At 37.6% G+C, this 23,301-nt stretch overlaps 1 protein-coding gene across 1 annotated transcript; it reads right to left on the minus strand.

The window, feature by feature from the left end:
* Window positions 1-13,136: 13,136 nt before the first annotated feature.
* Window positions 13,137-14,268, minus strand: LOC114479694 (E3 ubiquitin-protein ligase RNF186-like). Its single transcript, XM_028473518.1, has one exon. The coding sequence runs from the start codon at window positions 14,151-14,153 to the stop codon at window positions 13,506-13,508; it is 648 nt and encodes a 215-aa protein (XP_028329319.1). The 5' UTR covers window positions 14,154-14,268; the 3' UTR covers window positions 13,137-13,505.
* Between the last annotated feature and the right edge of the window lie 9,033 nt (window positions 14,269-23,301).

The following is a 23,301-nucleotide window of genomic DNA, read 5'->3' on the forward strand; positions in this document are numbered from 1 at the left end:
CCCTCCTGTCCATAAACTCTGCAGCATCTTCTTCTTCATAGATCTGGATTTAAAAAAAGAAGAAAAAAAAGAGTTACTGTAGGTCCTTGCACAAGTTCAAACCTCTCTCGCTCAAAACATGTGATAAGTGTTCACAAAAAATCAACCCTGAGTAATTTCAGCTTCTAAACACATGGATAAAGTAGGTTACATCTTAAAGAAGAGACCACTGCTAAGTATTTGAACTCAAATATTGTAGAGAACACTTACATAGATCAGGTCATCCAAGGAGTTGAAATGAGGGCGTGAAGTGGGCCATTCCTTGGCTTTCACAGTGTTAATACTGGAGTATTCTTCTGGTGTCTGAGGAAACACAATGACAATAATAAGGGTTTAGGATAAGTTTAACGCAACAGTCAAGGTTCAACAACAATAAAAAAATATGTTTTACCAGGAGCCTCCATGTTGAGCCAAGCTCATCCTCCTCCTCACAAAAAAATCTCTGTGTATGCATGCCAAATAGGAGCTGGTCTTCTGATGGCATACCAATAAACTCCACCATGGCTTTCATCTGCAGAAAGAACACACAATTACACACATTAGGGACCGTTCTACAAGACTTTATATACATGTTTGAGAAAGAGCATGTAGGTCATTAAATGGATGGAGGGATGGTGTATAAAAAAGATGACCTACCATGAGATATTCACATCTGACAGGGAAGAGGTTGGTAGTCAGGTAAAGGTTGGCCAGCATATAGCCCAGTCCCCACATGTCAATGGCCTCTGTGTATGGAAGGCCAAGACACACCTCTGGAGCCCTGTGAAGCAAAATGAATGATATACGTTTTAGAAAACTGTTGCTTAGCACCAAGTACCAACACTATATATTTACTAAGGGTTTATTGATTCATCCACTCGATTGATTAATTGATTTATATTCCTACAATCCAACTACATAAATCTGTGCTCGGCCTTCCGGATGACATTAATCAATATAAAATCGCTTTAAAAGATAATCAATCAAAACTTAGCATTAGCTTGCTAGCATTAGCTCTGCAGAAAGCCTCAAGCTCACCATCAAGTTAAAATGAAATGTACCAGGTAGCAGAAAAGGTCACATACTGTTATTTAAACTGAAGTGTTGGTTGGACTTCATTCAAATAAAATGTGAATACATTACGTTTATGTCCATAATAAATTAATAGACGATTCCTCTACAAGAAAAATCAGGAATCTATAAAACCTCACCTGTACTGTCCAGTATTCAGGGATTTTATTTCAGTCACACTGGTTGAATTATTTTTTTGGCTAAAAAGTTACTGAATCAATTTTAAGTCACTGAATCGTTTCCGATCGAATCGTTCTAAATGAACCAATATCGTCTTTGAATTGAATCGCCAACAACGAATCGAATCGTAGCTAAAATGAATCGTTACACCCCTAATAAAGACACAGGTTTGTTACAAAAACACAGAAGTCATTCAGGCTGACACCCTCATACCTGTAGCCAAGGGGTTGAAGCCACTTCCCGGGCGTGGCGGAGGAGGATGGATGAGCCTGTCCGAAGTCAATGAGCTTGACTTGTAATGTATCCTCCTCAGTTTTTACCACCATCACATTGTCAAGCTTGATGTCATTGTGGGTGATCCCCAGAGATTGGAGTCTCTGTAAGGCTACCAACATCTGCAGAGACACGATGAGAAAAGACAGAATTATAATGGAGTTCCTCTTATGGAGCTGTTTAAGCTCAATTTTTAACTCAAGGCTCAATTAGCAAGTATTATCATAGATAGGATTTTAGTCACACAATAAAAAAGGATCATACCTGCTTGGCAATGGGGCGGATTTGGTTCACATACATTGAGGAACCCACTACAGTTTTGAGATACTGTAATAAGTTCATCTCAAGCAATTCAAAGACGAGGCAGGTGTAGCTGGAGTACTCGAACCTCTCGTGGAATTTGACCAAGTTAAACTGGTCTGGATCCAATTTGCTGATTTTACTCAACATAGACAGCTGGAGGGGAATAAAAGCACAATATGATCATCTTTATATCACTATTCCCTAAACAGTTCATAGTTAAAGACCTGTTGGAGGCACCAAAACTAGGAGAGATCCAAACACTCACCTCCTCCTCCACGCCTTGCACAAACCCGTCCTTCATGATTTTTACAGCCACTAGTTCCCCGGTGGAATTAACGTGGCATTTGGCCACTTTACCGAAGGCACCTTCTCCAATGAACTCAATGATTGTATATTGAGTTGAGCTGCTCTGCAGAACCTGTCCTACAATTAGTTGAGACTCTGTCAAAGTGGATAGACAGGACACAAGGTTAGTATTCAGTATTTCAACAGTGAGACTCACATAATCAAGGACATGTTGTCCTGTCCTGTCATTCTGAAGTTTGAGTTTAAAAAAAATAAAAATAAGCAGTCTGTAAATCTACTTCTAATGTGAAGTCCTGTCTCTGCATTTATTGCATGTGTTACATTTTCTGTTGGTACACTCTAAACTGTATTATCTACATAGAATATCAAACAGTTTTTTTCAAGAAATATTATTTTCAATATATTAAAACCAGTTAAAAGTAAAATTCTGATGATAATTTGTAAAATATTTCAAGTAAAGTTACTGATTTACTAAAGTCTTCTTTCATCTTTAGCAGATCATAGTTCATCCTCATATTTTGTTTGTAAAGTCTCTTACCTACAGCAGCCATTTCTTAATCAGGTTTTTATAATTTGAGCTTCGAAAATACTCAAATATTGCTTATTTAACTTCTGGATACTTGGATCAAGAGAGAATGTTTGTCCAACTGAACCACAACCACTCAGACAAGCTACTAGAGTTATGGATTTGTTTGGCTCTCTTTCATCTTGTAGCCATGACAACCATACTTGAAAGCGACCATCAAACTGTATAGTACATGCATAAATTCAGTGTTGATTAATGAAATAAATATACTTAGGTAGTTTTTTTGTACTTTTACTCCACTATTGAATGAATAATATAAAAATGTAGGACTGGAAAAGTTTTAAACTTCTTCTTACAACTTTTAAACAGGAATATATTCAATGAGATGATTATTAAATGTGCATTTATGTATTCATTATTATTATTATTATTATTATTATTATTATATTTCGCTTTTTTGTTGCTTTTTAATATATATATATATATTCAATAAATAAAGATCTTATCTAATCTTCATTTCTCTCAATGCCCTTGTTACTCTGTACATTTTCTCTCCTGACAGCAATTTTTTTTTTGTCATTGCTTCATTTTGGATAATGAATGAATGAATGAATGAATTATTTAATTAATTAAATAAATAAATACATTTTATGTCATTTCGACAGATTTTGTGCGTCCTTATGTTTCTTCCATTTTCAGCTTCCAGTATCTCAGGAACTACATCACATAGGAAACTGAAATTTGGTATATAATACAGTTCCACCTGCTCTCTCAGAATATACAAAACGATCTGACATACATCCTATCTGGTGGACATGCCAGCTCATCAAAATTGGAAAAAAGTTTGTTGGGGTTTGGGTCTGGAACATGTTTTAGTCTTCAGTTAACAACTTGGCATGTGCCGCTTCCTGTAATTTGATCATCTTTGAGCTGCTGTATGTACATAGACTGTTCACATCACTAATGATTAGTCACATATATGCATTGGTTTTTCTTGAGTGACAGTCTCTTGAAATTTGGAGAAAAATACCTAATTTAAAATAAGGAATATAAGAGAAAACAAATCTAATTGCTGTTTTAATTTATAGTATAAAGATGACTCTTTCTTGGAATATAATTTTTTTTTATTTATGCGACTTCTTTACTTTTATTTTGAACCCCAACTTTGTGAATATTGAAAATCCTTAACATGAGGCCATTGTAGCTAGCTTCTTGGTCTTATAATCACATGTTATTTATTAGTTTTTATCCCCAAACCCCCCCCAAAAAAATTCCAATTTTGAGGAGCTGGCATGTCCACCAGATAGGATGTATAGCAGATATTTTTGTTTATTCTGAGAGAGTAGGTGGAGCTGTATTACTATACCATATTTCACTTTCCTATAGTTCCTGAGATATTGGAAGCTGGAAATGGAAGAAAAATAACGACGCATTAAAATCTACACAGGCTACAAGGAACAAAAGTGAAACTAAAAGAATGTCACATTGAGAATGGTTGCTCACACTCGCCTTCCACCAAAATAGGTGTGATGATGTATGAAATTGTCACATTTATGCAAGATATAGGCCTACGTAACATTGTAGGCATACAAATGTACAACCGCACAAAGCATTCCTAGGTGAATAAAATGTTGAATAAAACATAATGTGGCTAAAATGATCTCTTTTCTCTTTTTCTTGAATGACAGTGCTCTGTTTCATGTCATTTATAATCTGATAATATGGCATGCTGCACAAAAAGTTTACTTTGCTCATTTTTCAACATCCAAATGACATTCATTTTTCAGATCTGGGTTTTATATTATTATAAGTTGTTCAAAGCTTATTATTACATTGGAAATTTACATAATCTGTGTCCCTTTTCAGTTTCTGTGAACATTTGGGTGAGCAGGTCCCTTTAAATGTTGTCGCTGCAAGGAATGGCAGGTAAGCATTATCTGGTCTCCTTTGGTAAAGGATGCATCAGTGTTTCCTAGGCTAAAGGAGGTTTTAAAGGAAGCAGTGAGCCTCCTTTCCTTAGATTTTAGAAGATTGAATTGATCCTTATCATGGCTGCCACTTAAACACTACCAGGGATTAAGAAAAAGTGGATAGGAAAGGAGATAGGAAGGACTATGTGGATGCACTCCATTCCTCTGGCAGATTTCCTGTCACTTTAGGATTTGGAACAAGGAAGACATGCAGGCCAGACACCAGGAGATGTACTGTATAGGGGGTTGCAGGAGGGCAATAACCAGCAGCAGGACCGCTATCTGCTCCTTTGTGCAAAGAGGAACAGGAGGAGAACTGTCAGACCACAAAATCACCTCAATCAGGCCACTAATGTGAATGATCTGCTCACACTGTCAGAAACAGACTCCATGAAGGCCCAGCATCTACAAGTTCTTAACGGATGAGAACAAGTTCACACTGAACACAGATGACAGAGAAGTTTGGTGATGCAGTGGAGAACATTCTGCTGCCTGTAACATTCAGTGGGTCAGCGATTGCCTGGAGGAGCCCAAGGACTACCATTAGGTATGGGATGGGATCTTCAGACTCACTGTAAGACCAAATACTGGTGCAGTGGGCTCTGGGTTTCTTCTGAACCATGACCATACTTGGCCTCATGTGGCTGGTGTGTCAGCATGAGTTCCTGCATGATGAAAGTATTGATGCTATGGACTGAAATGCCCGTTCCTCAGCCATGAATCCAATCGAGCACATCAAGAACATGTCTTGTTCCACCAACACCACATTACAACACAGACTGTCCAGAAGTTGACAAGTTTGATCCACGTCTAGAGGAGATCCCTCAGAAGAACATCCATCATCTCATCATGACCATGTCCAGGTGTTGTAGAGAGTGCATACATGCACTTGCTGAGCCTCATTTTGACTTTTCTGAAGGTATTTCCATAGAAGATTTAACGAGCCTGTGATATGATTTTTGTACTTTTATTTTGGATCATTCTGAATCCTCCATTAGATAATATTTTTGATTTTCATTGGTTGTTCTTTGTTTTGTTCTCAACACATCCCACTATGTAATGAATACATATTTTCATCTGGAATATTTCATGCATTCAGATCTGGGATATGTTGTTTCAGCATTCCCTTTATTTGTTGACCAGTGAACGTATAAATATTGTTTTAATTTCACATATGCCATATTGAACACTGTTCCTCAAATATAAGAATCTATATTCTCACGTTTGTACACTAGAGGGCAGTAACATGCTTCCAAGTTGTGTTACACATTTGTGTTGTCTGTTCCAACAAAAGTGATTGTATCTCTAGTCATCTTTAGAACTATTAGGTAAGCTGTTTTTGACACTTTGACCCTAAGCATTGATCTATTCTTCTTGATCTTTGGACTTTTTCCATGCTTGTTTGGCCCATATGTCCTCACAGATATCCTATTCCCACAAATAAATATTCAAACAAACAATATCACAACTCATGTACCACATACACACAACACTTGGTCTACACAAAGAGAATGGTCACATGATGAGGCAAAGTGTGTAAAGTGGTGATAATTATTTTCCTCGGGCGATGACTTTGAGGTCACGATGGGACGCAAGTCTTCCGAGGGCAGATGTTATGCGTAAAAGGAACACTTTCATCTCCCGTGTGAAAAATGTGTGTCCAATCTGATAATGAGACAAAGACACACTTTGGGCACACTCAAAGGAAGTCACAGGAAAAGAGGAAATGTATCCAGCAACTGTCTGTCTCTAGTTGACCTTCAATGCTTTTGACAATGTGATCAGCAGCTAATATGTGCTCCCATGGGGTCTTCAAAGTACAACTGAAGCTGTGCTGTCACATGGTGAAAGTTACTCTATGTTTCCTTTGCTGCTACCGAGCACACATTTTGACTGTACCAACTTGTGCTTTGTTTTCACAAGCAAATCAGGTGAAGGAATCATTTTCAACCCATTGCCGATATGTGTCTCTAATTTTCAGCTGAACCTACGGGGAGGAAGGGGAGGAAGGGGCAGTGTGAGGATTATAGAACAAAAGGATCCTTCTCTGTCATCAAAGAGGATCTTCTCCTCACTCATCCCCTGCTCTGTGGCGACAGCTTTTTATTTTTGGGGAGTGGGAGTGATGGCTGGAGGGAGGAAGGAGGAGAGGTGAGGGCATACAGAGGAGAGTTTGATGGTAGGGGATGCAGATTTCAAAGTAATCTTTAACTTTAAGCCCTCCAGTCCCCATGAAATGAAGCCCCTCTTCTCCAGACACAGTGTTGCCCATGGCTCCCAGTGGAAGCTTTTGTCATGGTGGCACTTAAGTGGCATTACTCACTGACTAGTGGACCAAATGAAGGAGTCTCTTTGAGGGACCTGAAAGAGATGGATTTTAACTCCTAAGACCAGTGTCGCCACTTAAAACAACACCATGGGGAGATAAAGGCTCACTGTGTTACTGGGAATCGGAAGAATTGTCCCTGAAATGAAATGGAGACATCTTCTTGATCTTAAACTGATGGAATAACTCAAATCTGGCAACTTGATAGCATTTGTAATCACATTCACCATGCAGATGCTACAATACTGGTAACAAAAAGAAATGGATTTTTTTTGCCACATAAATTACAGCCTAAATACTCACTTTTAAAAAAAAATCTTCCCTGACTTTTCCCTGTTTGGCATTCGTATTAGTCTTCTTGATGTGACCCAATATTACAGCTCATTCATGTATTCTTGCATTTTGTAAAATCACTTGGGAAAGCAAACTTAAACCCATCAGATGATTTAAGACCCATAGGAGGTCCTCTGCACGTCCATTGTCTCATTACTTCACGTCACTGCTTATTTGGACCCCCAACCCAAAAGTTATTCATCACAACTTGTGAAGGCCCGACTCCCCTCAGGGTTCGGAGCCTGGGATCTCCTGCCGACTGAGTCCACCACAGGGAGTCAGTGTAGTCACAAGGAGGCAGGTATGGGGTAAACAGGTTAATGTGACACAAAAGACTCTTGTTAGAAAATAAGTCAGACATAGAAGAACCCCATGAACTATTCACAAACTAACAGTTTGATTCATGTTTATGTTTAAACAGGAACCTTACAGATCATGTTAATACTTCAAAAATAATTAAAAAAAAAAAAATGTCTGCTCGAAACTTGTGTAAAAGTGAATGCAAATAGAAATCATGATTTTTTGTTTTTTTTCTTGTGTGTTTAACTGAGAAACATATATAACTGTTTGCAGAATTGTGCTTCTATTTATGTGAAGTTCTAGTCCTCTTCAGTTCAGACGAAGCTACTTTGAATGACAGGTGACACAATCTATTGCCCCCTCACTCATTCTAATAGATGGTCTGGCAGATATACTGCCTCTTAGGGATAAAGTGTCTTTTTAAAATATAGTCATTGCTTAGATCTTCCAGGCAAAAAAGAAGAAAGAGTTAAAACGGCAGCATTATGATAATTATTATGTGACATGCAGAAGTATTCTGCCTAACTCTTATGAAAGAACCAGTTCATCATGCCAGGGTTTGGGCCAATTACATTTTTCAATTAATAAATGTTCAATTACAACGAAAATTACAATTATTACTTTCCCCCTGAAAGTCAATTACAATTATGTTCACAATTACTAAAGTTCCATTACAATGAATCACAATTACTGGGCCAGAAATAAAAAAAAAACCCTATAGAAGTGAACCTTCCTCTTGTGTTAGCTGTCTGTTAGCATCTCTTATGATATCATGTTGTTTTAAACCCATGTCCTAAATCAGCTGTAAGATACACAAAACATATTATATTTCATCCAATTTGTTTTTCTTTTTAGGCTTCATTATATCCACGAAAAATATAGGTATTAATATTTTTGGTGTGGGCTTATATGTGTCAGTATACTTCTGGATTTTATTTTTTTTAATGGTAAAATGATCCTCAAAAGAACTCACAGTGAGTGGGAAAACTTGATTTGAAACATATTTTAGTACATTTTTAACTACATATGTGTAACACCATAGAGCTGTGACATAGTTCACCAGGTATGCGTTTAATTAAATTGTAATTGACCATTTTTATATAATTTTTATGGTAAAAACAATTACAAAGTCAAATATCTGAACTTAATTAATTATCAATGCCAGCTGTGTAGATCAAACATGCATGTTGACTAACTATTGGATTGCAAAGCGTCAGGTTGTGTTTAGCTCTTGTGGTCCTCTTTGTCTTTGTTTATTCTGTTTTCAAGTCCAGTGTCATGTTTTAACTCTCGTCTTTGTGCTTCCCAGATCTTCCTGCTCGTGTCTCCACCTCCCTGTGATGTCAGTGTGTTTGGGTTGTGAGTGATTAGCTGACTCATGTTTTACACCCAGGTGTGGCCCGTTCCTAGTCAAGCCTCCCTCACTATTTAGCTGAGTGTTTGGACACAGAATGGTTGCTGATTCATTGTTGAGGTTATCCTGTTTGTGTGCTGAGGTGTTTTGTCTCCTGCTTCCTGTTTTCCTTCTACCTTTTTGGATTTGGTATTTGTTAGTTTCTGCCATAAACCATAAACCTGGACTATTTCCAGAGGTGAAAGTAATAGATTACGAGTGCTCACGTTACTGTAATTGAGCTGCTTTTATGGCTACTTGTACTTTTTTGAGTATATTTCTAAATCAGTCATTTACACTTGTACTTAAAGCTTCACTATGTAACTTTTTTTGGCATCATTTGGTCAAAAATCCATAATCATCTTTGAGCATGTTGTAATCCAAAGTGTTATGAGTGGACAGTGAATGTCATCTACTTCTCCTGGCCCTGTAAAATGACATTAATAAATGGCAGTGGTTGCTGTATCAATATACCAACATTCTATCCATACGCAGTGCCCCTCATTGGCCAGTTTAGGTCACGTGACTAAACCTAGCCCTAACCCTAAGATGCTATGTACGTGTACTTTGGTAAACGTGCCAATAACACCAGGGGTTGTCTGTACGACAACCGTACGGGCTTCATGAGCTGTTTTTGACGTTACTGCTGGCTGCTTGACGGAAGCCAGGCACGTTCACGTACCCTCGGTAGTAAAAGTGTAATAACGGATCTCCAAGATGTCTAAAATGGCAGCGTTAGACACAACAGTTACATGGCAAACAAGCAGAAAAAGGCAGACCGGGGTGGAGAAGCAACAGTTTTAAGTCACAAACATACTGAGGAGGAACGGATCGCTTTGTCCCCCCCCCACACACACACACGCACGTGCAGATAAATCGTGCGTAAACCAAGAGTAGCTTATTCTGGATGCGGAGTGATGGTTATCAGCCCGCTCAGAGCGGCAGGCAGCTGGGATCACAGCCGCATTTGTGAGCTCTCTGGCAGGGATGGCCGACGGCAGCAGCTGCTGTTCGGGACAGTAACTACAGTGAGACGTACATTCATACGAGTGACGTGGCTGGAGGCAAAAACAGGAAACGCTGCTGGCTAAAGCATAGATATAGGGGAGTGGTGGCCTAGTGGTTAAGGACGCTGGCCTTGTAATCAGAGGGTTCCCGTTTCAAGCCCTTGAAACCAGGTTAAAGTCCCTTAACCCCGAAATGCCCCCCAGGCGCCTCAAAATGGCTGCCGACTGTCCCCCAGGGATGGGTTCAATTGCAGAGGACAAATTTATGTGTAACAATAAAGCCCAATTTAATTTAATATATATAATTACTAGATGACGCAAGTGGGATTTGCCAGTCTAGCTCAACGACGGCCATCTTACCTCAGACAGCTGACGTTCTGACATTCTGATGCACTACGGTAGCTGTTGGAAGGTGAGTGATCAGCTTAAACAAAAATGCCTATAATAAGACAAATTCTTATTATACGTAGGTATGACCTAGGATGCTTGCGCTTGTTGAAATAGCCGCTTGCAGTTTGAAAATTGAGCAAGTTACGGTTATTTAAATAGTCCATGCACCATTGACATCAACGTAATGAGTGGGGGCCAGCTGTCGGAGGCAAGATGGCCGCCACGTTGCTTCGTCGCTCCCCATTGTGTAACGGCGCGGTTAAGTCATCTAGTGTTTATATACATATATCTATGGTGGTTGGCCTCCAGGCTAAGCCCCGCCCAAGAAAATACGTCACAATGTTTACAAACAATAAAAAGGGTCTGTAACACAAGATAAAATCTATACACTTGTCACTAGTCTCGACTGAGAAAAAAGTCGCTAAGAGCATTCTCAAAAATTACGTTAAGGGAGGTTGAGTTTGGAGCATTGGTCTCTTCCTTTTTAAGTTTATACATGAGATGTTCACTGTATGCAAGGGAACCGTGGCAGGATTTGTTATCAAAAATAAACATGGGGGGTGAAAGTAACTAGTAACTTTTACTTTGAGTACTATTTAATTGAGCTTCTTTTGTCTTCTACGTGAGTATTTTATATATAACTTACTTTTACTTGAGTACAGTTTCAATCAAGTAACAGTACTTCTACTTGAGTAGGATACATCAGTACTATTTACTATGAATGCTGCCTCAATCTGTACCTGTGCTTGGGTCCTCCATCACCACATCGCCAAACCCTGACACAAATATTTTAAGCTCTCACAAAGATTTAAAAAAAAAAAAAAAAAAAAAAAAAATGTTGAGAATCAATCCAAAGGTAAAAAAATCACTGTGCACAAATATCAGAGAGGGAATATGTGGCTTTAGACAGCATGGGATTCAGAACCAACATGTCGTCATTGGAAAAATTACTGCAAATGCATAAGATCCTTAAAAAGCAAACATGGTAGTTCTGATAGCAACCATTAAAATGGAAATTATTTTATCAAGAGATCTTATAGAGATGGACAATAGCTTTCAGAAAAAGTATTGTAAACAAGTCATGTGGCCCAGAGATGGAAATTATCTGTGGTTGACTGGGATCTCATGCACATTTGCAAAGGCTACTGTTTTAACAAGATAATACCTAACTTTTAGGTGTACTTCAGCCTCCATCTCCATGCCAACCATCTATTTAACATCGTGACAAGCTGAGGCCTAACAAGGGCTGCTCAAGCCCAAAGGCATCGCTGTGTTTCTGTTCACAAAACATCTGACTAGTTAAACAATAACTGTGTAACAGATGCAAAATGCTTTTTTCCGTCGCCCTTTCCGGCATGCAAAAGGACAAAAAAAAAAAAAAAACCAATGATGTGATTTTGCTCTGAATGTCAAATGAATTTCTGTGAATGCAACCATGTCGGAAATGAACTGAATAAATAAATAAATAAATAAATAAATAAATAAAAATTATACTGAAGGATTCACACTGTTTTCTTACCTTGTTTGCTTATTAATATGGCAAAAAGGTTTCCTTATTACAAAAAGTTTTTATTTATTCAATACATTTCCTTTGTTATAGGTTAAATTTGAAGATATACATTTTCCAAAAACATGCATTTATGAAGGTACTCTGGACTTCTTGACTTTGACAATGTTTTCTGATGTAAGCTGTTGCTTTTCCACAGATCAAAAGAAAAAATATACAGTTTTTTTTTTCTTACTCAGAGTACAATATATGGTCCTCATTGCAGGTAAACTCAGTACGGGCCAGAACAGACAAGCTTAAGGGCAGTTTTCTTTAAAGCACGTGTCAAACGTAAGGCCCAGGGGCCAAATCAGGCCCTTTGGAGCATCTAATTCGGCCTGAAGAAGAAAGTAAAAAAAAATACAGAGAAAACATGAATCATTGTGTAAATTTTCCAAAATCTTGCACAAAATTTCACCAAATTAAAAATGGTTTACAAAATGAAGGAAATTTAGTAGGCTAAAGATCTTGCAATGACTGATATCAGAATGTATTGATTGGATATTGTCAGTGACTTACATTAAAAAGATTTCCACCTAAAATCTGGAGCCCAATGATATCGAACTGGTTCATATTTGGCCCCTGAACTAAAATGAGTTTGACACCCATAAAATACAGGCTTGTTGCCAAAGAAGAAGTGACAATGAATAAATTTCAACAGTTTGAAGACTTCACAATTAAAAAAATTATACAAAAATTTAAAGCGAAACACCAAAGAGCAGACATGGGCAAATGGCGGCCCGGGGGCCACATGTGGCCCTCAGTCTATTTTTTTGTGGACCCTATAGCAAATCCGCAACAATCGTAATACAAGAAGATGGAAGGAATATAAAGGCCAACACATTACACAAAATAACTCCCAAAACACACGGAGAGACAGCAAAATGCACAAAATACTCAAAAACACAGACAGTCACAGCAGCAAAAAAAATTACTACAAAATCATCAATGCATTCAATAGATCCAGACACACAAAATGTCAACAAAATTAGGCAAAATGACAGGAAAATACTGAAAACATCAACAAAAATATAGAAAGAGACCCCAAAAACCCACAAATCGACAACAAAAATGCAGAAAATGACAGAAAAGTACACAATATTACAACAAGAACACAAAAAAACACACACATAATGAGTAAAAACAGACAAAACAACAAAACAGGCAAAGACAAAACCCTGGTTCCCCCTGTATTAATGCTCAGGTTCTGAATGATGACATGAATGTTGTGGATAATGTGGCCCTGGGATCAGATATAATCATATTTTTGTGGCCCCCTCTGTGATCGAGTTGCCCAAGAGCTTTTCTGTAATGATCAAATGTTGAGTGAGCGCATAATAAATCTGACAAATACTTTTAAAAATATATTATCAGAGCAAAGAAAACTACAAGTGTACAAACAAAAGTTCGAAATGTAAATATGACGTCAATGTATATTTTGGAGGTGAAATGGAAACTGTAAATATAAATGTGGTCTATTAAACACCTTTAGACTGATATGTCGGGTTTTTTTTTTTTTTTTGAGTCAGTCAAATATAACAGAAGTAGAGCCACGTTGCGTTGTTACATCATGGTGAAACTGTTGGTGTCTGTCTCAGGTCGGGACTTCAACATGCATATGAGCCACGTCAGAATAAGAGAGAAGAGCGCGAGCACGCTGGCTGCGAACAGGCACACGGGGCCGAAGGACGACTCGATGTGATGGAAGTTGTGCACAAAGATCAGCCCCAGGAACAGCAGCACCACCATGGCCAGCACGGAGAAGATGACGCACACGCAGCTTATCGCAAAGGCAACGTGCGTGCAGGTGTCAAAGCCATCGTCGGTGTCCAGGGAGACGGTGGATGAAACATACTGACGCTCCGCCCCTCGTGTGTCTGAGGATGATGATGAATACACGGGGTTTTTGAAGTGGAGCGTTCCGGTCAGTGCAGCGTTGTCGGAGAGATTGTCCACACGGTGGTCCGGCACCGCGGTCCGGTGGCGACACAGCGGGCAGCCGATCCTCCAGCCCCGGCCCTCCCGGCGGTAAAGGGTGTCCAGACACTCCCTGCAGAAGGTGTGCGAGCAGCTCAGCGCTTTGGGGCTGTGTCGGTCCAGGTCGAAGAGGTTGAAGCAGATTTTGCATTCATATTCATCACCGGAGCGTGAGTCAGACACGTTGGATAGTGCAGAGACGGGTCTGTCTCCAGTACCGACCGCCTCCGCCATTCCCACCCTAAATAAAATAAATAAATAAATAAAACACTTTATTTACCACTATAGCCTTATTTCCTCACGCGGGTGGATTTTAACACCAATAGTTCCAGCTTGTTGTGGTGCATTATCTGTCTGACCCGGTAGCACTTCGGAGTACTTCCTACGGACAGGCTTCGTCACAGTACCGTAGCTCAGATGTTCTCAACCTTGGGGTCGGGACCCCATTTGTGGTCGCGAGACACAAATGGGGTGATATTTTTTTGAACAATTTGAGCCCATTTTTGCTTCTTCTTCTTCTTCTTCTTCTTCTTCTTCTTCTTCTTCTTTTTTTTAAAACCATTTTTCTGCAACTATACCAAAGTTTCCATATTTTTTATCTGTTTTCATCACTCATTCTTGTCATATTTTTGCTCCTTTTAATGCAGTTTTGCTACATTACTCCCATTTCTGCCACTTTTCCCACCTTCGCGCATATATGTTGACCCAATATTGTCACTTTTAACTTTTTTTCACCATATTTTATGCTTTTTTATTTTTATTTATGTATTTATTTATTAATTTTTTACCAATTTAACCACATTCACAATTTGTCATGCCCATTACTTGCCAAATTAAACTAATTGTTCCAATATTGACATTTTAAACTTCTTTTTTAAAATTAATTAATTTATTTATTTTTAACCGATTTTTATTTAATCGAATATAATTTGCAACTTTTAACCAATATCTGTGGTTTTTAAAATCCAATTTCAACACCTTTTCCACAATTTTTGGTCACTTTTAACCCCTTTTATTTATAATTTAAACAAGGCTTTACATCTCTAAGATCACTATACTATTGCACAAATCATAATAAACCTCCTGGATAATATTATTCAGGTAAATAAATTAATGTGGTTATCACAAATTTCTAAAACAATGGACCGACTTTTTGCTGACCTTATGGATGGGCCCCAAAAAGCTCTCCTCTTTATTTCCTCTTATAGATAGCGCTGTCTCCACATGTTCTTCAATGTTCATGTCTGTGTTCAACCACCTTCAGGTACAGTGGGGGTCCCCGGTCTCTGGGTCTTTATTTTGGGGGTCGCGAGCTGAAAATGTTTAGAACCATTGACGCTCAAACTCCTCCTCAAGGTGTTCTGATTAATTCTATCTGTCTCCTGGTCCAGTTATAACCAGCATGCATTATTGTGCACAATCTGCATTTAAAGCACGTATAAAGCATATAATATTAACCATTTCATGCCTGCAGGGGACAGCACACAGTGTTTCAGCACCACAGGCAGAAGACAGCGCCGCTGCATTACACCTTTATATTCAGCCCAGTCAACTTTATGATACAAAGATCCATCTGCTGTTTATATATTTGAAACTTTGTAGAGGACAAGCAATGTGAAATCACCAGCTCCACTGTTCCTATACTATACTATACCTCAATATGTTGGAGATTTATTGAAGGAAATAACTGGCCTATTTGCCTGTCTAATTAACCTGTATACATATTTGGTTAATTTTTTAATCTGTCACTGAATGAATGTATTTATTGATTAATGATATACAAGACGCTGCACAATAAATCAAACACAACAGAAAACTTTTTTTTTTTTTAAGTCAGAAAAAAAAGTATCAAGTGCTTTTGAATAAGACTTTAATTCTTCCATAATTGTTTTTTTTTTTTTTTTTTAAATTGGGCTTGCAACACTTGCAATAGGCTTTAATACGGAAGAGGATTAGGGCAAAAAAAAAAAAAAAAAAAACAGCCAGTAGTGGAAGAAAAAAACACTTTTTTTTTCTTAATTATTATTTTTTTAATTATTGTTATTATCTTTCCCTTGATTATTATTTTTAAATAAAACAAGGTGAAAATAATAATAATAATAATAATAATAATAATAATAATGATAATGATAATGATAATGATAATGATAATAATAATAATAATAATAATAATAATAATAATGATAATGATAATGATAATAATAATAATAATAATAATAATAATAATAATACATAAGACAAAATAAAGAATACTTCCACTACTCACTGTTTCTTTTTTTTTTTTTAATTTCTTTTTTTAATATTGGCCTTAATCCTCTTCCGTAGCTTTACTACTCACTTATGGCTGTATGTTCAGGCACCGGGCTAAATTGCGCCATCTTCTGACTGAATGCGTAATTTCATGTTGAAACCATGTAGTACAACCTTGAAATTGCCAGGCATGAGCGTTCATCGTCTGCCCAGGGTTGTGGTGAGCAAAAGTAACGTGTCAGCTCATCAAACTGCAATTCAATCAATCTAACTATTATGATTTCTGACAATGTATTTATAATGGTTAGTGTGTGAGTTTAAAAAAGGCAGGAAACTGTTTTTTTTTTTTTTTTTTTCCCCATGACAAATGTGAATGAGTTTGACAGTGGTGTGACAATTAGATCACAGCATTTCCATAACTGTAGCTCTTCTGGGATTTATCCAGCTTGCTATCGTCAGTTTCCATAAAATGGTCCAAAGCAAGTAAAGGTAGTGAACTTGGGCAACAGTCACAGGCAGTAGAGACTCATTAATTCATAGGAAATCAGGCCCTTTTGTGTATGCATTCAACACGTGACTAAATACTTAAACTAAATAGCCTATAAGAGTCAATGAAAGAAGGGATTGTGTCTTCAGTTAACCCTTAGGTCCTGACTTTAATATCAAAGTCAATATAAAACATTCCACAGACATAAATCAACAGTATTATCGCAGGCACTGGCTTGGATGGATCAAATATACCCAAGCAACAATACAGCAGGTATTGCCCTTCAAAGTGGCTATAAAACATTGGCTTACGCCCAAACTTTCTAAGGAGGAGGATTTATTTGTCTTGAGCCTAGATGCCAAAAAGGCTTTTGACTGTGTTGAAGAGCAATATTTTTTGCCGTGCTGGAGAAATTTGGTTTCGGAGCTAGATTTAATTCTTGGATTAAATTATTATATTCCAACCCTAACGCCAGAATTGTCACTAATCGGGATATTTCTGAAACATTTATACTACATAGGGGCACCGGGCAGTCCGTTCAGTCCACTGCTATACATAGGCCCTTGAACCCCTCGCTGAAACAATCAATTCATGTTACAACATTGAATTGACATCAAACAAAATCACACTTTATGCGGATGATATTGTATTCTATATAACACAGCCTGAAACAATAATCCCTGCTTTGCTAGGCACAATTGACCTCTTCAGCTCCTTTGCGGTGACAGAGTTAATTGAGACAAAAGCGAACTGTTACAAAACATTGGCTGAATAACATGCAATCTGTACCATCACATGAACTATTTGGACAATCATTTTAAACTTACACTTTGCTATACCCTTTTATATGAACCATCATAGTAATTTTTTTAGTTTAAAACATATATATTGCACACACCGAAAGGTAACTCAACTTGATATTTGTGTCTGTGTGTGTGTGTGTGTGTGTGTCATAATTGTAATTGTAATTTCAAAAAAATCACTTGCTTTTGTGATTGTAATTAAATTGTAATTGAATTTGGATAATTGACTTTGTAATTGTAATTATCATGAAAATTCTATGTAAAACAATGTCAATTATAATGTAACCAAAAATTGGGGAACCATGTAACAGTTCTATGTACAGTTCTACACATACTGTATGTAGTTACCAATTATTTAAATATGTTTTACCATTTAAAAATAATGAAATTAAGGGGTTTACTGACACAAAAAAAGGCTCAGACGCTCACACCAAAAATATTAAAACCTATACTTTAATTGACTAGGAAGCCTAACAAGGTAACCAATGAAAAGGAAATAAATGAGATGATAGATATTAGTTTTTAGTGTATTTTACAGCTGATTTAGGACCCGCTATCATAAAAGATGCTAACAGAAAGCTAACACAAGAGGAAGGTTCACTTTTATTAGGTTATTTATTAAAGGCTCAGTAATTGTGATTAATTGGAATTGACTTAAGTAATTGAGAAAATAATTGCAATCAAATTTCCAAGGATAAGAAATAATTGTAATTGGAAAAAATGCAGGTCACTGAAATCGTAATTGAATTGTAATTGAACATGGATAATTGGAAACGTAATTGTAACTGAAAAATGTAATTGACCCCAACTCTGGTGTGTGCGTGTATAATAACAACCACAACAGAAATGATAATAATAATAATAGTAATTAGGGAATAATTCAAATCATATTAATGATAACAATAACAATAGTAGTAGTATTAGTAGTAATAGTAACAATAGCAATAATAACAATAAGAATTACAATAGGTTCCTACATCCCATTCTGGGACTTCGGACCCCAATAATAATGGTTCTACTAATAACGATCTAACATATGGTGATATTGCATAAATCTGTTGGCAATGAAAAAAATCAAGAAATGAATAGATTTTTACAGGAGGCTTAGTGATGATATACAAGAGACTAGTGAATGATACACAGACAAAAAGAAAGAAAGAAAGTTAATATATGAATACATGTTAATTTTGGAGCATCTTCAATCTTAGCGGTATTTTATTTTACAAGGAAGCAAAAATCCTCCTCAAGGATGTTGGTCCATGTTGACAGGTAGCATGGATTTATTTGGCCATCCATGTGCATTTCCCGTTCCTCCATACCCCAGGGGTGCTCTATTAGAGTGTGAGCTAGCGTTTGTGGATGAAACTGGATAATCATCATTGCAACATTGTCATGTTTTAACAAACCTTGTCACAAAATGTAAACTTTAAGGGCCTGTACTACGATGCTGGATAATTCAGGATATCTCTCCGTCTAACCAAACAATTTCTGTCAGAGAGCAGCTGTACTATGAAGCAGGTAATCAACACGTTCACTTAACCCAGGTGTTTTCAGTCTGGCTACGTGCATGCTCCAGTGGAAGGGGTGGACATTACAGCGTCATCCCAATCACAATCATGGAAAAACCAGGCAGATTTATATCACAATTGAGGAAATTTAAAAAAAAAAAAAATACAAAGAATTAAAATCCATACTTCATACCAAAAACAACACTATCAGATCTTATCAGGCACCTATCCTACTCCCAACCAGGTTAGCTGTTCTGCTTAATTTACCATGGTGATTTAGCCCCGTGAGAAGAACCAGCATTTTTTTACAGGAAGTTAGTGCCATAAGAGGAAATCCAGCTTCATAGTACAGGCCCCCGATGAAATAATATTGTAATCTCATGCTTTTATGCAGTATAACAGCAGCTTCCTGCCTGCATTCTTATCTACCTGCTTTTTCTGCAGCAACAGTGTTGTTTTTGGTCTGAATTATGAATTTGAATTCTTCATATTTTTAAAGAATTATTCATCAATTGTGACGTAAATTTCTCCGCAGTTTCTCTGTGTCACTGGAGCACGCATGTAGCCAAGCTGAAATCACCTCGCTTAAAGCTGATATCTGGAGTTTCTGAGAAATCTATGTTCATGTATAATTTTCTTTAAATTTGAAAAAAAAACCTAACTAGTCTTTTACTATAGTGTACTGTAGGTGGTCCTATAGACCCCTACAAATGGAAACGAGCGCCAGGTTTGCTTCCTGGAGCGGACTCTGTCAATCAAAGAGAATGCGCGTGCGTAAACTGTGCACAGAAATGAGGATGCGCGTCACAACAGCAAACATGTATCACTGAGCAGCATACCGTCACGGAGGAACGCTCCCAAGCTCTTTTCTCAGAATTGTTCATTGCCACAATGACCCATAGACCTATATCAATGCATCCCGATGCGACTATGTTTTCCACGTAGCGCGTGCACAAACGTAGGGGCGTGGCCTCTGGTAGATTGCAGAGGCAGGAGGAGGAGGTGGAGCTGTTGAGGGCGGGACATCGAGACGTCCTATCAGAATCTCTGGATATCAGCTTTAAGTGAACATGTTTATATCCTGCTTCATAGTGCAGGGGATCTCTGATTAAGAAGGTTTGGTTCGGTGAAGCCCGCTAACGGCTGGGATACACTGTGTGATTTTTTTAATCGTTGTACTCAGCTCCAGCTCAAACTGTGCGACCCACGTGCGGAGCCCGAATGTGCGCAGCTCACGATGCATGTTCTCACACTATGCGGACCGACACTCTGACACGATCTGACTGCTCAAACTGTACGTTCACAAATGACAAGTTGGGGTCTTGTTTACGGAAATGCAATGTACAAAATAGAAGAAGAAGAAGAACTCGGAAGTGTAGAGACACTCGCAAATCTCAGCAAAAAAAAAAGCTTTAAAAAAGAAAAGACAATGATGTGATGGACCAGGAACTGGCTAGACGGGCAGTACAGTCCGTCTATTTTACAGCGGTCCTACGGTGTTCGCGCATGCAGTGTGAGCATTTAAGGTAAGGCGGTCCTTGGCACTGCTTCAACTGAGAGATACTCTCACGAGGAGTGACTGGATGTCAAATATGTTTGACATATTTGAACCCACGATCTAGCAGAGCGTGATCACAAAAAATAGACACATGTGTCAAAAATTGGCTCAAAATGGGCCAAAAATCGCACAGTTTATGCCTGCCTCAATGGCGGAGATATCCCAGATAATATCCAGCTTCATAGCACAGGCCCTAAATATTTGTGTGAGAAAATCCCTGGACATCGATGGCTCATAGATTGTGTTTTATCTTCAGTATATGGATTCTTGGTTTGAGTTTCAACAGGTCTTCATCACCAAATGCTTGTGTGTTTATTCCACATGCCTTTTTTCTATCTGGAAAAAGTGTTTTATAACAGCAAAAGACAAGGTTGTTTTTTTGAAACCCAAAGCAAACTGACAGTAATGTGTGATAGATGGGAGCTGCTGCAGGTCCGTCATGACAGTGAGAACAATTAGCTCTCAGAGGCTGAATCATCACAATGCTCCCCACATGCCTGCAGGCTGAATGATTTACAAATACTCTACTTCTCTTTAGCTTCACCCCGTTCACCTGAGATTACCTTGTGCTCCTTTGTTATGATAACTGCTCTTAGTTAACATCCCCATTGAAGTGTCACTTATATTTTGATAGAATCAAACACATCACATGCTTAGTACCTTATGTGGTTGTGTAGTAACAGTAACATCCCTGAGGCTATAATACAATGCTTTTACTCTGGAACTTTGGAAATGTTTACTTTTTCTTACTTTTTAGTATGAAAAAAAAAAAGAAAAAAAAAAAAGACCAGCTTGATTGTTTTTATTAGTTGTAAAGATTTGGTGCTGGTTGTGAATTTAAAAGATCAAACCAAACATGTCAGTGAAATGTCAAGCAGAATAACTTGGGATGTAGTTGATCTACATGAGACTTCTTTTAAAAGCTGTTTTTTTTTTTTTTGTTATTTATAAAACATCGAGTCTATTTCAATCATTTTTAATCGACAAAACAAAATAAATGTTTTGAAATTACTTTGTCATCTAATCTATCTATCTATCTATCTATCTATCTATCTATCTATCTATCTATCTATCTATCTATCTATCTATCTATCTATCTATCTATCTATCTCTACCATCTTTCCTTCACAGTTTTATACTGGTTCAAACTGTTTGAGGATGTAAATGTTGACAAAGCCAATAATACTTAGGCTCCTGGTGTTTTACTGCCAACTGTAATTAAAACGTAGTTTAACCCTGTAATAAAACTAGTGAATTATACATATTAGGATTATTACAGTAATGCATCACATGGAGTGTTCATCTAAACAATAAAGTCAATATCTTTAGTCACACTGTGAATTCTTGTACATTGAGCAAGTTATTCACATTTGATAAGGTTTTCATTGATTTACATAAAGTATAGTTTAAAACCAACTTTAGCCTATTGCTGCACAGGGTCTTGTTATTATTTGAGGATCCAGATTGCTTATGGATTATTAGTCCGTCAGACTAAATTCAGCTTTAGCAGAGAGATCACAAACTATTGGGGTTGTACCAGTGTGCATAATGCAGATATAGCCTAAAACCCCTCTGGCTTTATGCTTTATTTGTGTCTACTCAAAGCAACATGGGATTTTTTTTTTCTTGAGTCGAGGCCATTTTGGTTCTTTATTTTGGATGCAGTTTGTCCACCGCACTGCACATATCTGACTCAGCTTACCACCCTAATTGATTTGACATGGTAGATCCAATATCCTTTTCATGATAGTCAAACTTAAGTATAATACCCTTTCTATATACCCCCATTCCTACTTTTATGGACATATAATGTTTCCACATGTTTTGTGTGCCCTGCTTCACTTATTTTTTTTTCTTCTATCTGAAGTCTTAAGAAGGGGGTAAAAATATATTGAGCCACATGCTGCAACAAAAAGGAGGCCGAGGCTCAGGTTGGGGAAAGAACGAGTGAGTTATAAGGTCTATGGGACTAAAGGTTGGATTGTGTAATGTCATTTGGAAAAATGAAGGTTGCAACCAAAAATATAGTTAAATAGGTTTTTTTTTTTTTTTTTTTTTTTTAATCTCCATTCATTGACAGATAAACTGAAGTGTTGAAGTAAAGTGTCTAATCCGATGATGCATAGGTCATGACTAAGCAGTACTCCAAAGAATGCAAAAGTAGTATCCCCGTGCTTTGAGTGTCACTCCTGGGGGTGTAGGGGGAGAAAGAAAAAGAAAAAGAAAAAGCATCAGTCTGTTAAACACGCCTAATTATTGTAATTATCACAAATCCACGAGCTCATAAAAAAAGTCAAGTGATCTCTCATGTGGCCCAATGTGTCCGCATTGGAGCATTTGCACGCATATGTTACACCCAGCCACGGGTTCATGCAGCACCTATTGTTGAATTAGTGCAACCATTAGATGACCACGCACGGGTGTGGAAAAACAGACAGTGTCCTTTTCACGGTGCGGATCCCCTGCATTCACAGCGCATTTGCAACCTAATCTGCGAAGCACCTCGTTATAGATCACTCATGTAGTTCTGCACTATACCACATATACATGTTCTATATTATCATCTTATACATTATATATAGAGAGACTGTTAAATAAATACATTCCCAGAAACTCTTATCAGCAGGTGTCCAGTATATTTATACAAATAATTCAAAAGTATTTAGGTTAACTTGTATAAGGCTAAATTGAATACACATTAAAATTAAAAATAAAAATATACATTGAACCAAGAGTACGACTGCGTCCCTTTAAACTGGAAGTTAAAATGCGTTTC

The sequence above is a fragment of the Gouania willdenowi genome, chromosome 17 (genome assembly GCF_900634775.1).
Source record: "Gouania willdenowi chromosome 17, fGouWil2.1, whole genome shotgun sequence".
In the NCBI taxonomy this organism is placed as follows: Eukaryota; Metazoa; Chordata; class Actinopteri; order Blenniiformes; family Gobiesocidae; genus Gouania; species Gouania willdenowi.

Excerpts from the sequence above, each read along its gene's own strand:
- LOC114479694 (XM_028473518.1), bottom strand. The coding sequence starts at position 14,153 with ATGGCGGAGGCGGTCGGTACTGGAGACAGACCCGTCTCTGCACTATCC.